The following is a 23,080-nucleotide window of genomic DNA, read 5'->3' as shown; positions in this document are numbered from 1 at the left end:
TTATCTGTGCTGTATACCTCTCACCTAACTCCTCTGACTATAAGAGATTCTTTGACTTCTTAACTTCCAATGTGGAGCACATTCTGACTCTCTTCCCTTTTGCAGAGATCTCCATTCTTGGAGACTTCAATGTTCACCACCAGCTTTGGCTTTCTTCTCCCTTCACTGACCATCCCAGTGAATTAGCCTTCCACTTTGCTATCCTCTACGACCTAGAACAATTGGTGCAACACCCCATTCGTATTCCTGACCGTCTTGGAGATACACCCAACATTCTTGACCTTTTCCTGACCTCTAATCCTTCTGCTTCTCTGTTGGGCTCCTGATCACAATCTCATATCTGTATCTTGTCCTATCACTCCAATTCCTCCTCAGCATCCCCCTAAGCAGAGGTGCCTCTGGCATTTTGCCTCTGCTAGTTGGGGGGACCTGAGGAGATATTTTGCTGATTTTCCTTGGAATGACTACAGTTTCCATGACAGAGACCCGTCTCTGTGTGCCGAGCGCATAACAGAGGTGACAGTGTCTGGCATGGAGGGGTACATCCCTCGCTCTTTTTCTTGATCTAAACTTTCCAAACCTTGGTTTAACAGCCTGTTCTCATATTATACATGATAGAGAGGTGGCCCTCAAAACGTACTTGAGCTTTCCATCACCAGAATCTCATTCACTTTACATTTCTGCCCAATTAGCTCCAACTCCAACTAGCCAAAAAACTCCTTCATTAACAGAAAGTGTCAAAATGTTTCAAGATCTAACTCCCCTTGTTACTTCTGGCATCTAGCCAAAAACATCTCCAATAACTTTGCTTCTTCTTCATTCCCTCCTTTATATCAACCAGATGGCACCACTGCTATCACATCTATCTCTAAAGGTGAACTCTTTGCTCAGACCTTTGATTTAAACTCAACCTTGTATGATTCAGGACTTGTTCCTTCCTCTCCTCCATCCTCTGACTACTTCATGCTACCTATTAAAATTCTTTGCAATGGTGTTTTCCATGCCCTCACTGGCCTAAACCCTTGGAAGGCTTATGGACCTGATGGGTTCCCTCCTATTGTTCTCCGAAACTGCGCCTCCATGCTTACACCTTGTCTATTCAAACTCTTTCAACTTTGTCTGCCAACATCTACCTTTCCTTCTTGCTGGAAGTTTGCCTACATTCATCCTGTTCCTAAAAAGGGTGACTGTTCTAATCCCTCAAACTACCATCCTGTTGCTTTAATATCCTGCCTATCTAAAGTTTTGAATTTATCCTCAATAGGAAGATTCTTAAACATCTATCACCTCACAACCTTCTATCTGATCGCCAGTATGGGTTCTGTCTAGGATGCTCTACTGCTGATCTGGCTTTCCTTACTGAGTGTTGGTCATCCTCTTTTAGAGATTTTGGTGAAACTTTTACTGTTGTCTTAGACATATCAAAAGCTTTTGATAGAGTCTGGCACAAAGCTTTAATCTCCAAACTACCCTCCTATCCTTCTCTCTGTAACTTCATCTCAAGTTTCCTTTCAGACCGTTCTATTGCTGCTGTGGTAGATGGTCACTGTTCTTCTCCAAAATCTATTGACAGTGGTGTTCCTCAGGGTTCTGTCCTGTCACCCACTCTCTTCCTATTATTCATCAATGATCTTTTAAACCAAACTTCTTGCTCTATCCACTCCTACACTGATGATACCACTCTGTACTTTTCCACGTTTTTTCACAGATGTCCAACACTTCAGGAAGTAAACAGTTCACACAGGGATGCCACAGAATGCCTGACTTCTGATCTAAAATTTTTGATTGGGGCAGAGCAAACTTAGTATTGTTCAATGCCTCATAAGCTCAATTCCTTCATCTATCAGTGTGACACAACCTTCCAGACAACTATTCTCTCTTCTTCAATGACACTCAACTGGCCCCTTCTTCTACACTGAACATTCTTGGTCTGTCCTTTTCTTATAATCTAAACTGAAAATTTCACATCTCATCTCTAGCTAAAACAGCATTCTGAGATGTCTCTGCCAGGTTTTCTCACCCCCTCAGCTGCTAACTCTGTGCAAGGGCCTTATCCATCCATGTATGGAGTATACTTCACATGTCTGGGGGGGTTCCACTCATACTGCTCTTCTAGACAGGGTGGAATCAAAAGCTTTTCGTCTTATCAGCTCCTTTCTTCTAACTGACTGTCTTCAGCCTCTTTCTCATTGCTGAAATGTTGCATCTCTTGCTATCTTCTACCGCTACTTTCATGCTAACTGCTCTTCTGATCTTGCTAAGTGCATGCCTCCAGTCCTCCTCTGGCCTCACTGCGCAAGTCTTTCTTCTTTCTCTCACCTCTGTTCTGTCCACCTCTCTAATGCAAGAGTTAACCAGTATCCCCAATCATTGATCCCCTTCTCTGGTAAACTCTGGAACTCCCTTCCTGCTCCTGTATTTTCACCTTCCTATGACTTGAATTCCTTCAAGAGGGAGGTTTCAAGACACTTATCCCTCAATTTTTGACCACCACTTCGGACCCTATTTGAGACTGGTATCTCAGTGGGCTTTTTTTCTTTTATTAGATTTTTGTCCCTCCTACAAAAAGAAAAAAAAATGGTGCTGCACCAGTGCAGCAATGCTACACCAGAGGTAATGACAAAGCACACACACAAACACACTCACACATGATGGTGAATACAGTGAGACAGTGGGTGAACAAACCTACAAGATGCAGACAAGAAAAACCATCACAGTTGGACTTAGTGCTTACAAAAACTCCAGAAAATAGACCAAGTATACATTGTCAAAGTCCAATGCGAAGAAGTGATCATGTGAGAATAGAAATAATATTACAGGTGGAAATAGTGTTGCACAGGAATGAACAATTTAGTAATGGGAGACAGAACTATGCTAAGCCAGACTTTGCAGAGCTTAATGAATTTTATGAAAAAATTAACTGGAAAGAGGTATTTGAAGGTAAAATAGTGCAAGAAAAATATGAGATTTTGAGCAAGTATAGAGAGAGGGTACAACTGTTTGTACCAAGTTATATAGTGAAAATTGAGAAGCATGAATAGTATAATGCCAGGTGTGTAGAAGTTAAAAAAAAGAAAAAGGACAACATGGAGGAAAATGATGAGAAAACTGAACACAAATACTAGGGAAGAATACAGAAAGGCAAGGAATGAATATGGTATAATAAGAAGAGAAGAAGAAAGACATTTTGAAAGTGACATAGTAAGAAAATGCAAGGAAGAGCTCAAACCCTTCTACAGGTACGTAAATGGAAAAATGAAACATAAGGATGATATAAACAAATTAAAAAGAGAAGGAATAATTTGTGAAACTACTGAAGAGATGAACTAATGAATGAGAGTTTTCAATCTGTGTTTACAAAGGAAACTATGGCACTGAAAGTGGTATCACAGAATGAGGGAATACAGAAGATACAAATAAAGAGACAAGAAATCAAGAAACTGCTCAAAGAACTGGATGTTAGAAAAGCTATGGTACCAGATCAAGTACTTGGATGGATATTAAAAGAGTGCAGAGAACAAATAGAGGAACCCATATGGGATATAATCAACAGCATATTGAAAGAAGGAAAAGTACCAAGGGAATGGAAAAGTTAACATAAAAGGGGGAAATAAAATGGGACCATTAAATTATAGACTAGTGTCATTAACAAGTATTGTAAACAAGCTTTGTGAAATAGTGATTAAAGATAGATGGTTGCAATATTTAGAAGATGAAAAGATAATTACAGAAAAGCAATTTGGATTCAGGAAAGGGAGATCCTGTGTCACGAATCTACTGAGCTTTTATACGAAAGTAATAGATGGAGTGCAAGAGAGGAACGGATGGGTTGATTCGGTATACCTGGATCTCAAGAAAGCATCTGATAAAGTTCCCCTCAAAAGCCTCATGTAGAAACTAGAGAATGAAAAAGGACTAAAGGGAGCATCCATCAGCATCTGATAAAGTTCCCCACAAAAGCCTAATATAGAAACTAGAGAATGAAAGAGGACTAAAGGGAGCAACATTGAGATGGATGGAGAATTATTTACAAGGGAGGGAAATAAGAACAGTAATCAGAGACACTAATTCAATTTGGCATGAAGTGACAAGTGGGGTACCCCAAGGATCTGTGTTGGCACCTATTATGTTTCAGATACAGTAAAATCCCTCTTATCCGGCATCAACGGGACCGCCGACATGCTGGATACCAGAAGTTGCTGGATACTTGAATAGAAGTGAAATTATGTCCACAATCACCACCCTACACTCATGCATCTTACCATAACAAAGATCAGCTGATCGCCGTGCTGCGCGTCGCCACCCGCGCTGCCACAGCACGCTTCCTCTTTTCTACAACTTTAGGCATGATGAAGGGGTCAGGCGATAAACAGTGCACATGCGGGACTGAATCACTGAATAAACACAGTGCAATGGGCCGCGGGTGGCACGAAGCAGTGCGCTCTGGTGGCGAGGGGACAAAGTATGCCTTGTGCGGGAATTTTAATCAATTTTATGAGTACACATTGATTTTTTTTATTGATTTTAAGGCTCGGGGAAAAATGTGCCGGATACTTGAAGCTGCCGGATACTTGAATGCCGGATGAGAGGGATTTTACTGTATATATAAATGATATGACAGAGCATCTAGATGGGTATATAAAGCTTTTTGCTGATGATGCAAAAATAATTAAAATAAGGGATGAAAATGACTGCAAGGAGTTACAAAAGGATACTAACAAGATGCATGCATGAAGCCAAAGATGGAAACTAGAATTTAATGCCAGAAAATGCCACATGTTGGAAATAGGAAAAAGTTAAGAAACCTTCATGGAATTACAAAATGGGAAGGAAAATGATAATGAAAAGTAATGAAGAAAAAGATTTGGTAGTAATGATTCAGGACACACTATCACCTGGAAGGCACATAAACCGAATATTCAGCTCTACATGTAGCTCGTTAACAAACATTAGGGTGGCATTTAACTATTTAGCTAAAGAAATGATGAAGAAAATTATAACAAGCATGATACATTCTAAATTGGAATATGCAGCAGTAGTTTGGGCTTCACATAGAAAAAAAAAGATAAATGGAAACTGGAAAGAATACAGAGGAAAGTGACAAAGATGGTGCCAGAATTGAAAGCTATGAAGAAAGACTTGAAGAGATTGGGTTATCAACATTAGAAAAGAGAAGAGAAAGAGGAGACCTAATAACAATGTACAAATTAGTAAACGATATAGAAAAAAATACAGAAATGACTTGGTACCACAGATGGAAGAGGAAGAGAGATGGATGAGGGACCATGGGAAGAAAGTAAAGAGTGGATGTTCAAGTGACATCAAGAAATACAGCTTCCCTTATAGAACTATTGAAATCTGGAATGATTTGAAGAAGGAGGTGGTTGTGGCAAACAGTGTACACATGTTTAAAGAGAAATTGGATGAATATGGTTATGGAGATAGGACAAAAGCTTTGGGTCATGCCCTGTACAATACAACTAATTAAATACAACTAAGTAAACACACACACACACACACACACACACACACACACACACACACACACACACACACACACACACACTCCATGTAGTGTAGTGGTTAGCACGCTCGGCTCACAACCAAGAAGGCCTTGGTTTGAATCCTGGGTGCAGTGAAGCAAATGGGCGAGCCTCTTAATGTGTAGCCCCTGTTCACCTATTAGTAAGTAGGTGTGGAATGTAACCTAAGGGGTTGTGACCTTGCTGTCCTGGTGTGTGGTGTGTAAATGGTCTCAGTCCTATCCCAAGATTGGTCACTATGATCTCAGCTCTTTCCATAGGGTAATGGCTAGCTGGATGACTAGCAAATGACCGAAGGTGAGTCACACACACACACACACACACACACACACACACACACACACACACACACACACACACACAAGTTAGTGAGAGACAGTGTGGAAAAATATAAATAAGTAATTGTATTTGGTTTAAAGGAAAAGAAAATAATAAGCAGAATTCAAAGAATGGGAAAGAAAAAGAATGTTGAATAAGTTACTGATGAAAGTGATGGATGAAGACAGTCAGGTAGTAAAGCAAGTGGAAGAGTTCCATAGAATTGGGAAATATGAAGAAAAATGAGATCCATAAGAATAAGGTTTGCAACACAAGAAGTAATTAATGGGTCTTGGAGGTTGTCTGGAGATGAAGAATACAGGAATGCATGGATAAACAGGGATATGGGTGAGACTGAAAGGTTGAAGGAAAAGGAGCTAGTAAATGAGGCTAAACAAAAAAAAAAAAAAAAAAAACAAGCAACGAACAAAAGAGAAGTTTTCTGGAAAGAGACATGAGAATAAAGAAATGGTATATAAAACAATAAGTAAGCTATGTTTTACTGATGTAAATGAATTAATGTCAACTAAAATGGAATCAAATGAATTGTTAAACAGAACCACACTGGATGTTGCTGTATTATGTGAGACAAAATAGAAAAATGAATGGGGAACTCCTGACATTGGTGATGATAAATATTATTTATTGATGAAAAATAGAAGTGACAAGGGAGTAGGGGGAGTGATCATTCTGACTAAAAAAATGTGTTAAAGTGGAGAAAGTAATAAAAAGTGGAGACAAGTCTGAAATTCTACAAGTGATGATTAGAAGTGAAAATGGAAGGATAATGAATTATGTAGGAGTGTATGTGCCACCTATGACCAATGCTTGGTGAAAATAAGAACACAAAGAGATGCTGGTAGATGTGTTTAAAAGGTCTTGAAAAGATAGTGATGGAAAGTAGTGATATAGTTATTGATGATGATTTTAATTGTAAGGAGACATTGACAACTACTGGAAGTGAGAATTCATGGAGTAATAGACTATTGAACTAGTTGGTGGAAAACTTGATGACTAAATGGGTTGATTATGATAGCAGATTTAGCGGAAGAGATAAACCATCAAGACTTGATTTAGTGTTTACCAAGGACATGGAAATTATTGAAACAATACACTATGATAGCCCTCTAGGTAAAAGTGATCATGTGTTGATGGAATTTAATTTGAAAAATGAAAATGTAATCATTGATGAAAATTATAAGGTGAAAAGATTTAGATATAGTAAAGCTGTCTTTGAAAAATTAAGAAAGTACTTTGTTGTCATAGACTGGAAAGACTTTGAAGATGCAGAAGATGTTTGGAAAAAAAATGGGATGAATTTATAAGGATATACATTTCTGCTGTGGAGAAATTTGTACCTAGAGGAGGAGCAAGATGTAGAAAGGCTAAAGAATGGTTCAATACAGAATGCAAAGAGGCTAGAAATTGTAAGTCAAATACTTGGAATAGATGGAAAAAGAGGAAAACTGGGTGCAGTTGGGGGGAATATATTGATGTTAGAAACAATTACATTGAGATAATAAGAATGGAGAGAAGAAACTATGAAAGAGATATAATAGTTAAGTGTATAAATGAACCCAAACTATTCTTTAGACATATTAATGGGAAGATGAAGAAGGAATGTGTATCAAGATTGAAAGTTGAAGGGAAAATCTGTGAGGATGCACAGGACATGGCTGAGATTATGAACAATAGTTTCAGATTGATATTTACTGTGGAAGGGGAATTTGATGCTGGAAGGGATAAGTTAGTGAGGAATATACTAAGTACAGTCCCAGTCAGTTATGAGGAAATACACTCAACCCCCAGCTATCGCGAGAAATTGGTCCCTTAACATCGCCGTGATAGCTAAAAACGCGATAGCCATTGTTAAGAATACATGGGAAAAAAAAATTGTTCGTGGCCCGCCAGAGTAGCAACACAATTCAACATATTGGCACCTTTTTTTTTCTCTCATCTCACCATGATTTATAGATACCATTCACATTTTGGTACCTTGAAGTAGATACATACAACACACATTATGTCCAGCATTATGTCCAGCACTATCACTAGTGAGGTTCATATGTGCCTTAATGTGGTCCTTCTTAAGGTAAATACCTCTCACTGTAGACTCGTTGATGCCGAACTTAGCGCCCACTGAACTTTTACTTTGTCCACTCTCGATCAATTTCACTATCTCACATTTCACAGCATATGTAAGGTTCTTCCTCTTCTTGATTTCTTTCCCAGGCACCGCTGTTGCCTTTCGCTGGGTCGGGTTGGGTGGTAGCGATCTCCCTGGGTGGCCAGGAGGGGGAGTAGAGGCCATTGTCCCGAGATACACACGCGTGACCTTGAGATTCAGCACGGCATGTGCCACTCAGTCAACTGTGGCGGGAGGGACTAGAGGGATGGGGGAGCGGGAGAGTGGCTGGATAAGGAAGCGGGAGTGTGCAAGCCAATCACGGCCTAATATGTCAGTCAAATTCAGCCAATTAGCAAGCAAATCTGGCCAAGAAATATGACGTAGCTGTCACGTGAACATCCTGGACATATAACGACTCATGGGCCGCGATAGCTCCACTAGGATTCGCGTTAGCCCATTTAATGTGTTTTTTATTGTTCCCGTGATAGCTTTAAACCGCGTTAGCAAAACCCGCTATAGCTGGGGGATAAGTGTACTTAAGATGATGGAAGAACTTGATGTAAATAAAGCAACTGGTCTAGATGGAATATCAAAATGGATATTGAAGGAATGTAGAGAACAGCTGGCTGATAAAATTCACAGTTTAGTGGAGACATCACTATCACAGGGAAGAGTACCAAAAGATTGGAAGAGAGCAAATATTACACCAATATTCAAAGAAAGAAATAACGAAAACCCACTAAATTATAGACCAGTGTCCTTGACTAGTGTTGTACGAAAACTATGTGAAAGAACAATAAAGGAAAGATGAATGGGACATTTGGAAAGATACAAAGTTTAGGTAAATTGTCAATTTGGATTTAGGAGGGGAAGATCATGCTCCATGAACTTATTGTCCTTTTATTCAAGGGTAGTCGATATTGTGCAGGAAGGAGGGATGGCTGGATGGTGTCTACTAAGACTTGGAGAAAGCATTTGACAAAGTACTACACCAAAGATTGCTATGTAAGATAAATTATGGAAAAATTGGAGGAAGACTGTTGGAGTGGATGGAGGATTATCTGGATGATAGAGAGATGAGAACTGTAATACAAGACCAAAATTCATCTTGGCTGAAAGTAACTAGTGGTGTCCCACAGGGGTCAGTGTTGGGACCAATAATGTTTGTAATATATGTGAACGACATAAATGAAGAAATAGATAGTTACACAAACTTATTTGCGGATGATGCAAAGCTGATAAGGGTAGAAAATGTATGGTACTGCAAGATGATTTAAATAAGATAAATAGATGGAGTAAATCTTGGCAAATGGAATTCAATTTAAGTAAATGTAAAGTAATGGAGTTTGGTAAGAGTAAGAAAAAAAATACAATATCATTATGAGATGGATGGTGTGAAGTTAAAGAAGTCAAAAGAGGAAGTGGATTTGGGAGTAACAGTTACTGAAAATTTGACTCCGGACAGACACATTGATAAAATTACTGGAGAGATGATGAATTTGTTAAAAAGAGTAAATGGCATTCTCATATTTGGATGAAGGAATGATAGAAAAGTTGTTTATTTCTATGATAAGACCAAGATTGGAATATGCAGCAGTGGTGTGGTCTCCTCATACAAAGAGGAATATTGTAAAATTAGAAAGAGTACAAAGAGCAGTCACTAAGATGGTTCTGTAGTTGAGCAAGTCAGCCTATGAAGAGAGATTAAAAATGTTGGAAATTCCTACCCTTGAAAATAGGAGAGAGAGAGGAGATTTAATAAACATCTATTGAATGATAAATGGTATGGAAAATGTGGACAAAAATGTTTTATAAATTTAGACACAGAATACAAGGGGACACAGTACGAAGCTAAAGAAAGTTAAATTTAGAAGAGACATCAAGAAGTATAGTTTTCCACATAGAAGTGTGAACAAATGGAATGAACTCAGTGAAGATGTTGTCAGTGTCATAACTGTCCATGCTTTTAAGACCAAACTGGATAGATATAGAGACGGGATACCATGAGATCACTCTCCTCCTGTAAACCAAAACTAGGTAAATACAGCTAGGTAAATACATACACACACACACACACACCCAGAGTTTTAGAGACAATGGCGCTGCACAGCCACAGTCCTGCGTCACACCAGAGGCAAGGAAACACACACACACACACACACACACACACACACACACACACACACACACACACACACACACACACACACACACACACACATGCTGCCCTGCTGATTGGACGCATCCACAGCACCTCCAAGGATCTACCTATGATAGTTTGATTGTGCAGGGGGACCAAACATTCAGTCCTGTCTCCATAATAGGGTCTTGTGTGAAGTGTGGGTGAAAGGGAGAAATGAGAGTGATACAAGGTAAACACTGGAAGTTGGTGTTATCAACAGGGAAGATGGTGGCCGGCATGAAATTAAATATTTTGAGGACTTCAAGGAAGAGGATCTCAGTGTAACTCACACAAATAAACAAATATGGAAAATTGAAGAAGAAAATGTGAAAATACCAGACATGGTAAACAGTCTTAAATTCTAGGTGAGGATCTCTTGAGGTGTCAGAACAGAATTGTTCAAGCCAATATAGCATACCACACCAGATTTCTTCAGTTCCTGCCTAAGAATAATCCCAAAGGCTATGCAGGCCACCAAATCAATAATAAAAATGTTACATTTGCAAAAGGTTATATGGACCAGTATAAAAATATTCACCTTCTCTAGCTGTACTTTTTAGGAAGAGATGATTTATGAGAGGTTCATGTTCTAGAACTCAAGTAAATATGGTTGAATTACCCATAGATTTTCAGGGAATGCTAAGTATTAAAAAGAAAAATAAAATAGCTATGAAACTGAAAATGTGTATGCAATTTATGCATTTTTTTTGTATTGAAGAATACATATAAAATTAAAAAAACAAATTTACTTTTAAATTGTTTTACATAATGTTTTTAAAGTTTCTTGATTTACTCTTCGCAATTTTTTAACATCTTCCATATTTTGGAAAATATGAAAATGTCATGCAGTTTGAGGATCTCCAGTTAAGCTTTTTTATATTATTATTATTAGCAAGCAACTATGTACATTTCTTATTTCCTGTATATTGTGTACTTTTTTATCAGCTGCCCAGCTGTGTTTCCCTTGCCTTCATTCACACAGTCATCACATTCATGTGATAAGGGCTTAACGTTGTCATCATATTTTTACCATGGCCCTTAAGACACCCTTCAAGACATTTTATCATGTTTTTTTGTTGAAGTGCGTATCATCTGTGATGTTTTGTTTTCCACAGTAGTGACAACATGGAGACAGATGGGTAGAGTTTGTGGTGATGCCAGCATTGGTAGTTGAACTGTTGAGACTGTGTAGGGAGGATGGAGTGAGAAGCCACATCATAATATTTATTATTTTACTTCCCTTTAATAAATATTGTGTAAAATGCTTGTAAATACATCTTGTATGGCTTTTCCTTATTTAAACATAAGGAAGACAAGAGTGTTTTTAAGTGTACTGGGGTCTGGAATTTTTCTAGTGGGGTTGTACCAATCATTTGCAGATTTTCAACATTCACGGATGTCTTTCATTTAACTCCTTTGAATGTTGAGGGTTGACTGCATTTTGTACAAGAAAATTATGTTTAATTAGTTTTATTTGTTATGCCTAAAATTTCCTATATATAGTGTAAAATGAGGATTATCTGTACATGTTTCATAATTTCTTGACATTCTTGAAGTGGCAAGGTGATGTTTTCAGAGAGTATTTACCATCTTGTGCCCATTCTATTATCTGTCAATTAATATACCTTTCTTGTATGTTGTATGCTGATATTTGTCATGTTCATTAGACCTTAAGTAGGTACTTTTCTCAGAAAACAATTATATTTTTTAGAATTTAAGTCAATATTTTTTTATAACCTCTCAGGTCGTTATGTGGATAGCAGGAGGGAGCGGCGGGCGGATCTCAGTGTGGAGTTGAATGGCCGAGAGGTGGCAACCCTTACTGCAGGCCTTGCTGCCCACAGTAGGCAGGGGCGAGATGTGATTAGGCCCATCTTCACCGTCACTTATCAAGGCCAGGATGCCATCAGGGTCACAGGTATGGATGTTACATTTTTTGGTTTACTTGTAGAAAATTATATAACTATAACCCTTTATATGCCAAAATATGTAAACCAATATGCCAGAAATATGAGAACTTATCCAATGGAAATTTATTTCTTTAGTGAATATGGAAAAATCTTTAAAAGAGAGAGAGAGAGAGAGAGAGAGAGAGAGAGAGAGAGAGAGAGAGAGAGAGAGAGAGAGAGAGAGAGAGAGAGAGAAGGCAATGGGTTGTGTTGTTACTGGGAGAGTAAAGACCCAAAAAATTTATTCTAATACTTGGCACTTGTTTATGGTCTTGGTATCTGTACTGTATGCCTCCATGACAGGGATTTAATCCCCACCCTCTCATGGCTAGGAAATTTATTGTGCCTTCAGATCAGCCACTTCAGACCCAGGATGTACATGTGTGTTTTTACAGTGTACAGTGCTGCTTATGACATACATTTGAATGATTTTCCACTTGGTGATAGTTCATAGTTGTGAAAGCTTTTTTCTATGTCAGGTGAAACTCAATAGGCCTCTAAAAAGCTCTATCCATCAATCAAGCTCCACTCACCAGCTGATTAGAAAAAAAAAAAAAAAACTGGGGAACTCGACATGCCATATTTTCTCTAGCAAGAGGTGTTTTCTGTACTGTTTGTCTCAATGTTATGTTTTGATCATGGTGGGGAGATAATGATGACTCTCTTCCCTTCCTCCCTCACTATTGTGGTGTGGCTGAGGCTAGTAGTAATAGTTCATTTGAAGCATATGAACTAATGCTTTTTAATCCAAAGCTGATATTATGTCTGTGTGCACAATGACTTAACTTTCTCTCATGCCCATGCTCTTGAATCTTCTGAATTTGCCACTATCTGGCTATGACTAAAGTCGCTTTCAAACTAAGTTTGTCTGTGTTGTATACCTCTTGCCCTACTCTGACCATAAAAAAATTCTTTTACTAAATAACTTCTAAAGTGGAGCATATCCTGACTCTTTCTTTTGACTGAGATCTCCATTCTTGGAGATTTCAGTGTTCACCACCAGCCTTAGCTTCTCTCTCCCTTCACTGACCAACCTGGTGAACTAGCCTTTGGGCCAATTCCATAATCACCCTTTTATCCTTACTAGCTAGCCAACAAAGCCATTGTACCCGTAATTCGGTTTCACAGTCACCTTTGGCCTTTGCTTTTTGCTTAGATGAGTATCAGAATTTAAAACTTTGGTGAGGAGTTTTTGGGAAGACTAGGACTACCCATTCCATAGTAAATTTCCAAATTACTACCTTAAATTTGTTATTTCCTGTAATATGATCTGAAAAGTTTATGGATTTTTTAAATGAGAGAAATGACTGCTACATATGTAATGACAACTGTCATACTTTTTTATGAAGTATTAAAGTTTGCATTAAGATCAAAATGACGTACTGATGAGAAACATCATGGCATCACCCATCTCTTGCAAGTTTCTTTGCTTTTCTGGCTAATTTTAGTAGGTGTCTAATTGCTGTTTTAATATTTTGAGGGTCCAGCACTTCTCAGCTACTGTACTTCAAATGACAGGGGTGAATACAATGTTATTGCTGCTATGTAGCCCTGTGGGGTCCTTTGCTGTTTCATACAAGGTTTTACCATAGTGGGAATGCACCAGATAGCCACTATACATTCAAATACTGTAATTACTCTAGATGTTTGAAAAACTGAAAGGGGATGTCCCATGGGAGAGCAGTAGAGACATGAGGAAAGGAGAATGAAAGAGGGAGGGCTGGGAATTGCCATCTGATTAACTCTGGGATTGAATGTTGTATGTCAGTTGGTAGTGGTGCAGCCACAAGGGAACTTTATTTTAACTGGGGGTTCAAGTCTCTTGCTCAGCCAAGGTTAGGTTTGCTTAGGTTTAGTTAAGGGTAAATTAAGCTATCCTTGGGGGTTGATTAATTTCTCACTTAGGAATTTCAGAATGCAATGGTTATTTGTGTTTCTCTTATTTGTAATAATGATTTCTATAATTTTTCATAAATTAATTTAATACATAACACAAAAAAAAACAATGGGCATAGGTTTTGAAAACAAACTTTTTGTGTTCATCATTTACATGACTACAAAATTAATTCTCCTACTAAATGTCACATACAGTCTCTTAACTGTCTTGTACCACCAAATGATTCCACATTCACTTGCTTAACTGCCATGCTATCAGCATTAGTTTCACTGATATAACTCTTCCTTCTGGGGATAGAAAACCAGTGATTCTCAAGCAGAAATTAATATTATAGTCATATGAAAGGCACTAATAACTGTTGCATTCTGAAATTCATGAATGAGAAACTAGCTAATCCCTGGGGGCAGCCAAACCTAGCCAAACTAACCTGATCCAACTAAACCAAACCTATCTGAGAGCATTGTAAAGAGACTCGGATTCCCAGTTAAAGGAAAGTTGCCTTGAGGCTGCACCACTTCCAATTAACTTGACCATATAGGATGGCTCTCTAGAATGTTCCCATTATGACAGATATTACAACAACATAGTATTTGCACCCTGTCATTTGAAGCACAAGCTGTAAAATACCGCATCTTTAAAATATTGAAACAGAGAGAGAGAGAAATTAGATATTTCCAAAAACAGTCAAAAAAGCCAAGGAACTTGCAAGTGATGACTGATGCCTTAAAGCAGCTCTCTGTACATGAAATAAACTCTATATAAGAAATACCTTTTATCCTAAACAACAAACCATCTTATCTACTACTTGGTATTGAATATGTTTTTCATGTTCATCTGCCAGTCTTAAAAAAAATGTTGATGGTTTCATACAGCTTTAAAGCTGTCTAAGACTTTTGCATATTATTGGGTTTGCTTTATTTTGAATTTTCCTGAAGGCATAAGATCAGTCATCATTCAGCATCTATGCAATTATCTACATTAGTTTTTTGGACTGTCATGCCTGCAGATCTGAACTACCTTTCATAATTCTTTCTAGATTATATATATATATATATATATATATATATATATATATATATATATATATATATATATATATATATATATATATATATATATATATATATATATATATATATATATATATATATATAACACTCTGGATGGTGTTTCAGGGGAGGCTATTCAGGTGTGCCAGGGGTTGCAAGCCCTTGTTATGCTTCTCCTTTAACTCAAAGGTTCCTTGATTAGTAGCATTGTTTTCTTTTTTTAAATAAAATTTCAAAGCATCCTCTGTCTCCTGCACACTATTGGTCTCTCTCCTTGGTTCCCAAGAAAGGAAGAGTTATGCTATTTATCTCTTACTTCAATAAAAGTCTTTACAGATACTGAAAGGTTGTGTGGAGGACTAGAAAAATAAAACAAAGAGGTTTGAGAAAGGAGTGAAGATAATTACTTATGTTTTAACCAGTTTAATTGGCCATAGGCTTAGTTTACAAAAATTTCACCTGCATATTGTGATTGACATATAATGATTGATAGACAAATATTTACCCCTATGGCTAATACAAAATGTGATTTGTATTTTTGTTGAGCTGAGCTATTATAGGATCAAGGAAACACTTGCTCTGAGGTCTGCTGGTGATCTGGCTTTCCTTATTGAGTCTTGGGATTTTGCTGAAACTTTTGTTGTTGCCCTAGACATATTAAAAGCTTTTAATAAAGTCTGGCACAAAGCTTTGATGTCCAAAAGTACCCTCCTACGACTTCTATCTTTCTCTCTGTAACCTCACATTAAGTTTCCTCTCTGATTGCTCAATTGCTGCTGTTCTTCTCTGAAGTGTATTAACTGTGGTGTTCCTCAGGGTTCTGTCCTGTCACCCACTCTTTTCCTATTATTTATCAATGATCTTCTAAACAAAACTTCTTGTTCTGTTAACTCCTACACTAATGATACTATCCTGCACTTTTTCACATCTTTTCGTAGACATCCAATCCTTTAGAAGTAAACTGATCATGCAGGGAAGTCACAGAATGCCTGACTTCTGATAGCTCTAAAATTTCTGATTGGGGCAGAACAAACTTAGTATTATTCAATGCCTCAAAACTCAACTCCTCCCTTTATCAACTCTACACAACCTTCCAGATAACTATTCCTTCTTCAATGACACTCAACTGACCCCCTCTTCTATACTAAACATACTTGGTCTCTCCTTTACATATAATCTAAACTGGAAACTTTACATCTCATCCATAGCTAAAACAGCTTCTATGAAGTGAGCCATTCTGACTCGTCTCCTCCAGTTTTCTCATCTTCTTACCCTCCAGGATGTTAACTCTGTACAATGGCCTCATCCATCCATGTATAAAGTATGGGTAGGGGGCTCCACTCATACCACCCTTTTAGACAGGGTGGAATCAAAAGCATTTCATCTTATCGACTCCTCTCCTCTGTCTTCAGCCTCTCACTTACCACTGCAGTGTTGCATCTCTTGCTATCTTTTACCCTCATTTTCACATTAACTGGTCTTCAGATCTCACTAATTGCATGCCTCCCCTCCTCCTGTGGCATTGCTGTACAAGGCGTTCTTCTTTCTCTCACCCTTATTCTGTCCACCTCTAATGAAAGAGTTAACCATTATTCTCAATCATTCATCCCTTTCTCTGGTAAATTCTAGAACTCCCTTCCTGCTTTTGTGTTTCCTCCATTCAATGATTTGAACTCTTTCAAGAGGGAGGTTTCAAGACATTTATCCTCTGCTATTTGATCATTCTATTTGGCATTTCTTTGGGAAGTGGCATTTAAATGGTCCATTTTTTTTTTTTTTTTTTTTTGCCAGTGGCTCTCAGAAAAAAAAATGATAATAATATGTTGGAGGATATCCAGCCTGTTGAAAAGGAAGGTTGAAGGCTAATTCTTTTGATGACATCATCATCATCTCACCATTCAGTGATGCCTTTGTTGGGACCACAAAATTTCACTAATTCTTTGGCTGGTTATATAAAAAAATAAAATAAAATAAAAAAATGTTGTGGGGTTATGTTTTGAATTTATGATTGCTATTTTTGGAATGTAGGCATGAGATACTCTTTCCTGGTTCTCATGATCTTCGCACCAACCTGGTAGCCACGTCATCAATCACACAAAGGTGTCCTTTGGACAGCTGCCTGAACAAAGGCATTGTACCACTCTGTTATGGGGGAAAGGTAAAACCAAAGCTGATGTGGAGGTGATTTGTATATATTATACCATAGTCTTGTTATAGTCTGCCAAAATAGCTGTACAACAGAGCACAACTCCCTTTCATCAGGGTCATGCTCCATGTACTTATTTTTTGGAGCTAAGGCAGTCACTCTCATTCACACAAACCCTCCCACTCCATACACATTACTCTACTGAGTACCAACTCACAAGTCACTATCGCCCTACACAAATAACACATAACACATAACACTAACGCCCTACACATAACCTATTACTTGGCTTTGCCACCGTGTATCCATATTGTGGTACCATAATTCAATATATTCACAATCCACTTCTCTCCTTCATTCTGCAGTATCACCTGCTGTTGTCATCTTCTGTATTTGGTCTTGCATTTCATTGGCTAAGAACTTTTGTAAGTCATTCAGCAACTGGTAGAAAGAAATCAGCTGATTCTCTGACCTGTCCTCTAGTGAGGGTCTTGTTAACCATATGATATTATGATCAAGGGATCTGTGGGAAGCTTACTAGATAAGAGGACTGATTTTGTTTGTGAATGATAAATACTTTTGCATTTGTCTATATTGGAGGTTACTATGTTGCAAATTTGATAAAATGTGGATGAGGCTCTCCTTATGTTCACGTGTGCATATTGGAATGGTATGAGTGTGATTAATACATTATTGAATAGTTGAAATGGGTGAGAGCATATTATAAAGGGCTTGAATGGATACATAGTGTTGTTCATCATTGTGGTCTGGAAAGTAGTGACAATAAATTATATTGAATATGCAAAAAGAGCATACTTGAGTGAAATTCTAAAGCAAATTGTGATATGGAGGTCTCGGTAAGTGAGTAAGTCTTGGATTGTGAAAAATGACAGGTGAAGCCTTGACAGCAGGTATCCAAAGACGGGCAGCTAATAGGACACACATCTACATGGTATGTATGTATATGAAATTTGGTGTACTGAGTATTACTTTGCCATCTCATAATGCAGGTGTGGTGGACCGTCGTCAAAACCGCAAGACAGAACTGATGGAGGTTGATATGCAAGTGAAATGCTTACTGCCACAGGAGGATGGACGTTGGGTGATGGCTGCTGGAACCATAAAGGGTGACCTCAGCCTCAGTGAGGGCGAATGGACTGGTGGCCTTGAGGCACTTTACAGTCCCTCGGTAATACTTATTTCTTTTTTTCCTTGGTTTTTATTACACTCAAGTCTCTCTCTCTCTCTCTCTCTCTCTCTCTCTCTCTCTCTCTCTCTCTCTCTCTCTCTCTCTCTCTCTCTCTCTCTCTCTCTCTCTCTCTCTCTCTCTCTCTCTCTCTCTCTCTCTCTCTCTCTCTCTCTCTCTCTCTCTCTCTGTATATACAGTAATATATATATATATATATATATATATATATATATATATATATATATATATATATATATATATATATATATATATATATATATATATATATATATATATATATATATATATATATATATATATATATGCACCCTGCATATAGATGCAGGGTGTCCTGTGAGGTAAGTCACATATTCACGGAAGTAAAAGATTAAGTTATACTAAGTTGGAAATATTCTTTTGTCAAATGCTTTTAATGCCATGATTTAGAAATTACAGATATTAATGATTAAGGAATTGATGAGGAGGGAGGGACGGGTGTGATGCTGGGCATTGCCATCTTGAAGATGTTCCTTAATTACACATCAAGACTTCTATAAGTAAAAATAAAATTAAAGTAAAAAATGCAGTGTATCATTGTAGGAATTATGAGTAATTCAGGTTAGAAGTAAAAGATGAATAAAAATAAATGCTTCATGTTACAAGTGAAGGCTTGAGTTATGAACACCTATTTGAACAGGCAGAGGCTTGGCCTTTGTTTTCCACAAGATGGTAGGAGGCAAACAAAGAGATACCCAGCCATGTTTGCTCTCACTTGCTCTCACTCAGGAGTGTGGGTGTGGAGAGGAAATGATTACATTGACACATCCTTGTTCATTTGTGTTCTTCACTGTCTTCTTTGTGTTTTTATGTGAAGTTTGCTGTAGCGCTATAATGTTGCCTAAGAGGCTGGCTACTAAGGATGATGGTAATTAGAAGAGGAAGGACATAATTACCATAGAAATTAAGGCTGTGGCACACTAGGCAGGAGGAGGCAGTAGACACCTGCCGAAACGATAATTACTCCCAGTGAGGTCTAAAGCACTGTTCAGGGGGTGCTGTGAACTTATCATTAAACCCAGCTGTGACCTCACTGAACGTTTCCCTTTGTGTCTCATAACACAAGGGGGGCAGTCACAGCTTGCCCTCTAAAGACAACTCTCTTTCTCCACACAAAACTACAAACACCTAATAACACACACACCCTTCACTCAAAAATTTTAAAATCATCATGGCGACTCCTACACCAGCCTCGGAGTCCCCATCTGGGGAGAGGACCATAAATGTCCCCAGGTCGGACTGCCTTTCTGTCGACGACCCTAAGTGTCTTGACACCCCCCTCAACTTTTTCTTCATTAACTTCTGCAACATTTATGGTCTAAGATCTAATTTTCAATCTGTAGAACACCACCTCTCCTCTTCTAAACCTCATCTTCTTTTCCTCACTGAAACTCAGGTGTCTGAGGCAACTGACAGTAGCCCCTTTTCTGTTCCCTCCTACTTTCTCTATCCTCATTTTCAATCCAAAGCTGGATGCTGCGTTTATATGTGCAATGACTTAACCTGCTCTCGTGCCCACGCTCTTGAATCTTCCGAGTTTTCCACCATCTAGCTACGACTACAGAGTCACTCTCATACTAAATTTATCTGTGCTGTATACCTCTCACCTAACTCCTCTGATTATAAGAAATTCTTTGACTACTTAACTTCCAAAGTGGAGCACATTCTGACCTTCTTCCCTTTTGCAGAGATCTCCATTCTTGGAGACTTCAATGTTCACCACCAGCTTTGGCTTTCCTCTCCCTTCACTGACCATCCTGGTGAACTAGCCTACAACTTTGCTATCCTCCATGACCTAGAGCAATTGGTGCAACACCATACTCGTATTCCTGACCATCTTGGAGATACACCCAACATTCTTGACCTTTTCCTGACCTCTAATCCTTCTGCTTATGCTGTCACCCTTTCCTCTCCATTGGGCTCTTCCGATCACAATCTCATATCTTTATCTTGTCCTATCGCTCCAATCCCTCCTCAGGATCCCCCTAAGTGAAGGTGTCTCTGGCGTTTTGCCTCTGCTAGTTGGGGGGACCTGAGGAGGTATTTTGCTGATTTTCCTTGGAATGACTACTGCTTCCATGTCAGAGACCCGTCTTTGTGTGCTGAGTGCATAACAGAGGTGATAGTGTCTAGCATGGAGGCATACATTCCTCACTCTCTTTCTCGTCCTAAACCTTCTAAACCCTGGTTTAACACAGCTTGTTCTCATGCTATACATGATAGAGAGGTAGCCCACAAAAGGTACTTAAGCCTTCCATCGCCAGAATCTCTTGCACTTTATATTTCTGCCTGGAACCATGCCAAGTCTGTTCTCCAACTAGCCAAAAACTCCTTCATTAACAGAAAATGTCAAAACCTTTCAAGATCTAACTCCCCTCGTGATTTCTGGCATCTAGCCAAAAATATCTCCAATAACTTTGCTTCTTCTTCTTGCCCTCCTCTATTTCAACCGGATGGCAGCACTGCTATCACATCTATTTCTAAATCTGAACTCTTCACTCAAACCTTTGCGAAAAACTCTACCTTGGACGATTCTGGGCTTGTTCCTCCCTCTCCTCCACCCTCTGACTACTTCATGCCACGTATTAAAATTCTTCGCAATGATGTTTTCCATGCCCTTGCTGGCCTAAACCCTTGGAAGGCTTATGGACCTGATGGGGTCCCTCCTATTGTTCTCCGAAACTGTGCCTCCGTGCTTGCACCTTGCCTAGTCAAACTCTTTTAGCTCTGTCTGTCAACATCTACCTTTCCTTCTTGCTGGAAGTTTGCCTACATTCAACCTGTTCCTAAAAAGGGTGACCGTTCTAATCCCTCAAACTACCGTCCTATTGCTTTGATTTCCTGCCTGTCTAAAGTTTTTGAATCTATCCTCAACAGGAAGATTCTTAAACATCTATCACTTCACAACCTTCTATCTGATAGCCAGTATGGGTTCCATCAAGGCCGCTCTACTGGTGATCTGGCTTTCCTTACTGAGTCTTGGTCATCCTCTTTTAGAGATTGTGGTGAAACTTTTGCTGTTGCCTTGGACATATCAAAAGCTTTTGATAGAGTCTGGCACAAAGCTTTGATTTCCAAACTACCCTCCTACGGTTTCTATCCTTCTCTCTGTAACTTCATCTCAAGTTTCCTTTCTGACCGTTCTACTGCTGCTGTGGTAGACGGTCACTGTTCTTCTTCTAAATCTATTAACAGTGGTGTTCCTCAGGGTTCTGTCCTGTCACCCACTCTCTTCTTATTATTCATTAGTGATCTTCTAAACCAAACTTCTTGTCCTATCCACTCCTACGCTGATGATACCACCCTGCACTTTTCCATGTCTTTTCATAGACGTCCAACCCTTCAGGAGGTAAACATATCACGCAGGGAAGCCACAGAACGCTTGACTTCTGATCTTTCTAAAATTTCTGATTGGGGCAGAGCAAACTTGGTATTGTTCAATGCCTCAAAAACTCAATTCCTCCATCTATCAACTCAACACAACCTTCCAGATAACTGTCCCCTCTTCTTCAATGACACTCAACTGTCCCCCTCTTCTACACTGAACATCCTTGGTCTGTCCTCTACTTATAATCTGAACTGGAAACTTCACATCTCATCTCTAGCTAAAACAGCTTCTATGAAGTTAGGTGTTCTGAGATGTCTCTGCCAGTTTTTCTCATCCCCCCAGCTGCTAACTCTGTACAAGGGCCTTATCCGTCCATGTATGGAGTATGCTTCACATGTCTGGGGGGTTCCAATCATACTGCTCTTCTAGACAGGGTGGAATCAAAAACTTTTCGTCTCATCAACTCTTCTCCTCTGACTGCCTGTCTTCAGCCTCTCTCTCACCACCGCAATGTTGCATCTCTAGCTGTCTTCTACCGCTATTTTCATGCTAACTGCTCTTCTGATCTTGCTAACTGCATGCCTCTCTTCCTCCCGTGGCCTCGCTGCACAAAACATTCTTCTTTCTCTCACCCCTATTCTGCCCATCTCTCTAATGCAAGAGTTAACCAGTATTCTCAATCATTCATCCCTTTCTCTGGTAAACTCTGGAACTCCCTGCCTGCTTCTATATTTCCACCTTCCTATGACTTGAATTCCTTCAAGAGGGAGGTTTCAAGACACTTATTCATCAATTTTTGACCACTGATTTGACGCTTTTATGGGACTGGCATTTCAGTGGGCATTTTTTTTATTAGAATTTTGTTACCCTTGGCCAGTGTCCTTCCTACATAAAAAAAAATAATAAAAAAAAAGGCATTTTCAGGAAAATTTTTACCATTATTGTTACTTTTTTGCAACCCATTTTGAAAACAAACTTGCCTGTTTGTCATGTATGTTTTGTTGGTGTATTTCTAATAGAAGTGGGAACTCTTTTGCAAACTCCAGCAATCAGTGAATTGATTTTGAACACCAAATAACTATATTACCCAAAGGTGTTTTATATTTAAATGACAGTTTGTATTACTGGCTATGGGTGCCTGAGTGGGAATGCTTGTTTACAAAATATGAGTCTATTGCACTAGTTAGAGGAAAAATGACTCATTTCATATCTCCACCAAAATTATATAGTGATAATTAATTACATAAAAATTATCTTAATGTTTGATATTTAATAATATTACTAATAAATCATA

General features: G+C 38.6%; 1 protein-coding gene across 2 annotated transcripts in view; it reads left to right on the top strand.

Moving 5' to 3' along the window:
* Positions 1–23,080, top strand: part of LOC135111515 (uncharacterized) — a 716,663-nt gene that overhangs the window by 106,936 nt on the left and 586,647 nt on the right. For both annotated transcript variants that reach the window (XM_064024883.1, XM_064024882.1), the window contains exons 24-25: positions 11,916–12,089; positions 18,223–18,401. In XM_064024883.1, coding sequence (XP_063880953.1) covers positions 11,916–12,089; positions 18,223–18,401 — 353 coding nt within the window. The remainder of the gene's footprint in view (positions 1–11,915; positions 12,090–18,222; positions 18,402–23,080) is intronic.

This window comes from Scylla paramamosain, chromosome 22, assembly GCF_035594125.1.
Source record: "Scylla paramamosain isolate STU-SP2022 chromosome 22, ASM3559412v1, whole genome shotgun sequence".
NCBI lineage: Eukaryota > Metazoa > Arthropoda > Malacostraca > Decapoda > Portunidae > Scylla > Scylla paramamosain.
Note: the sequence above shows the minus strand (reverse complement) of the source record. Positions and strands in the feature narration are given on the sequence as shown.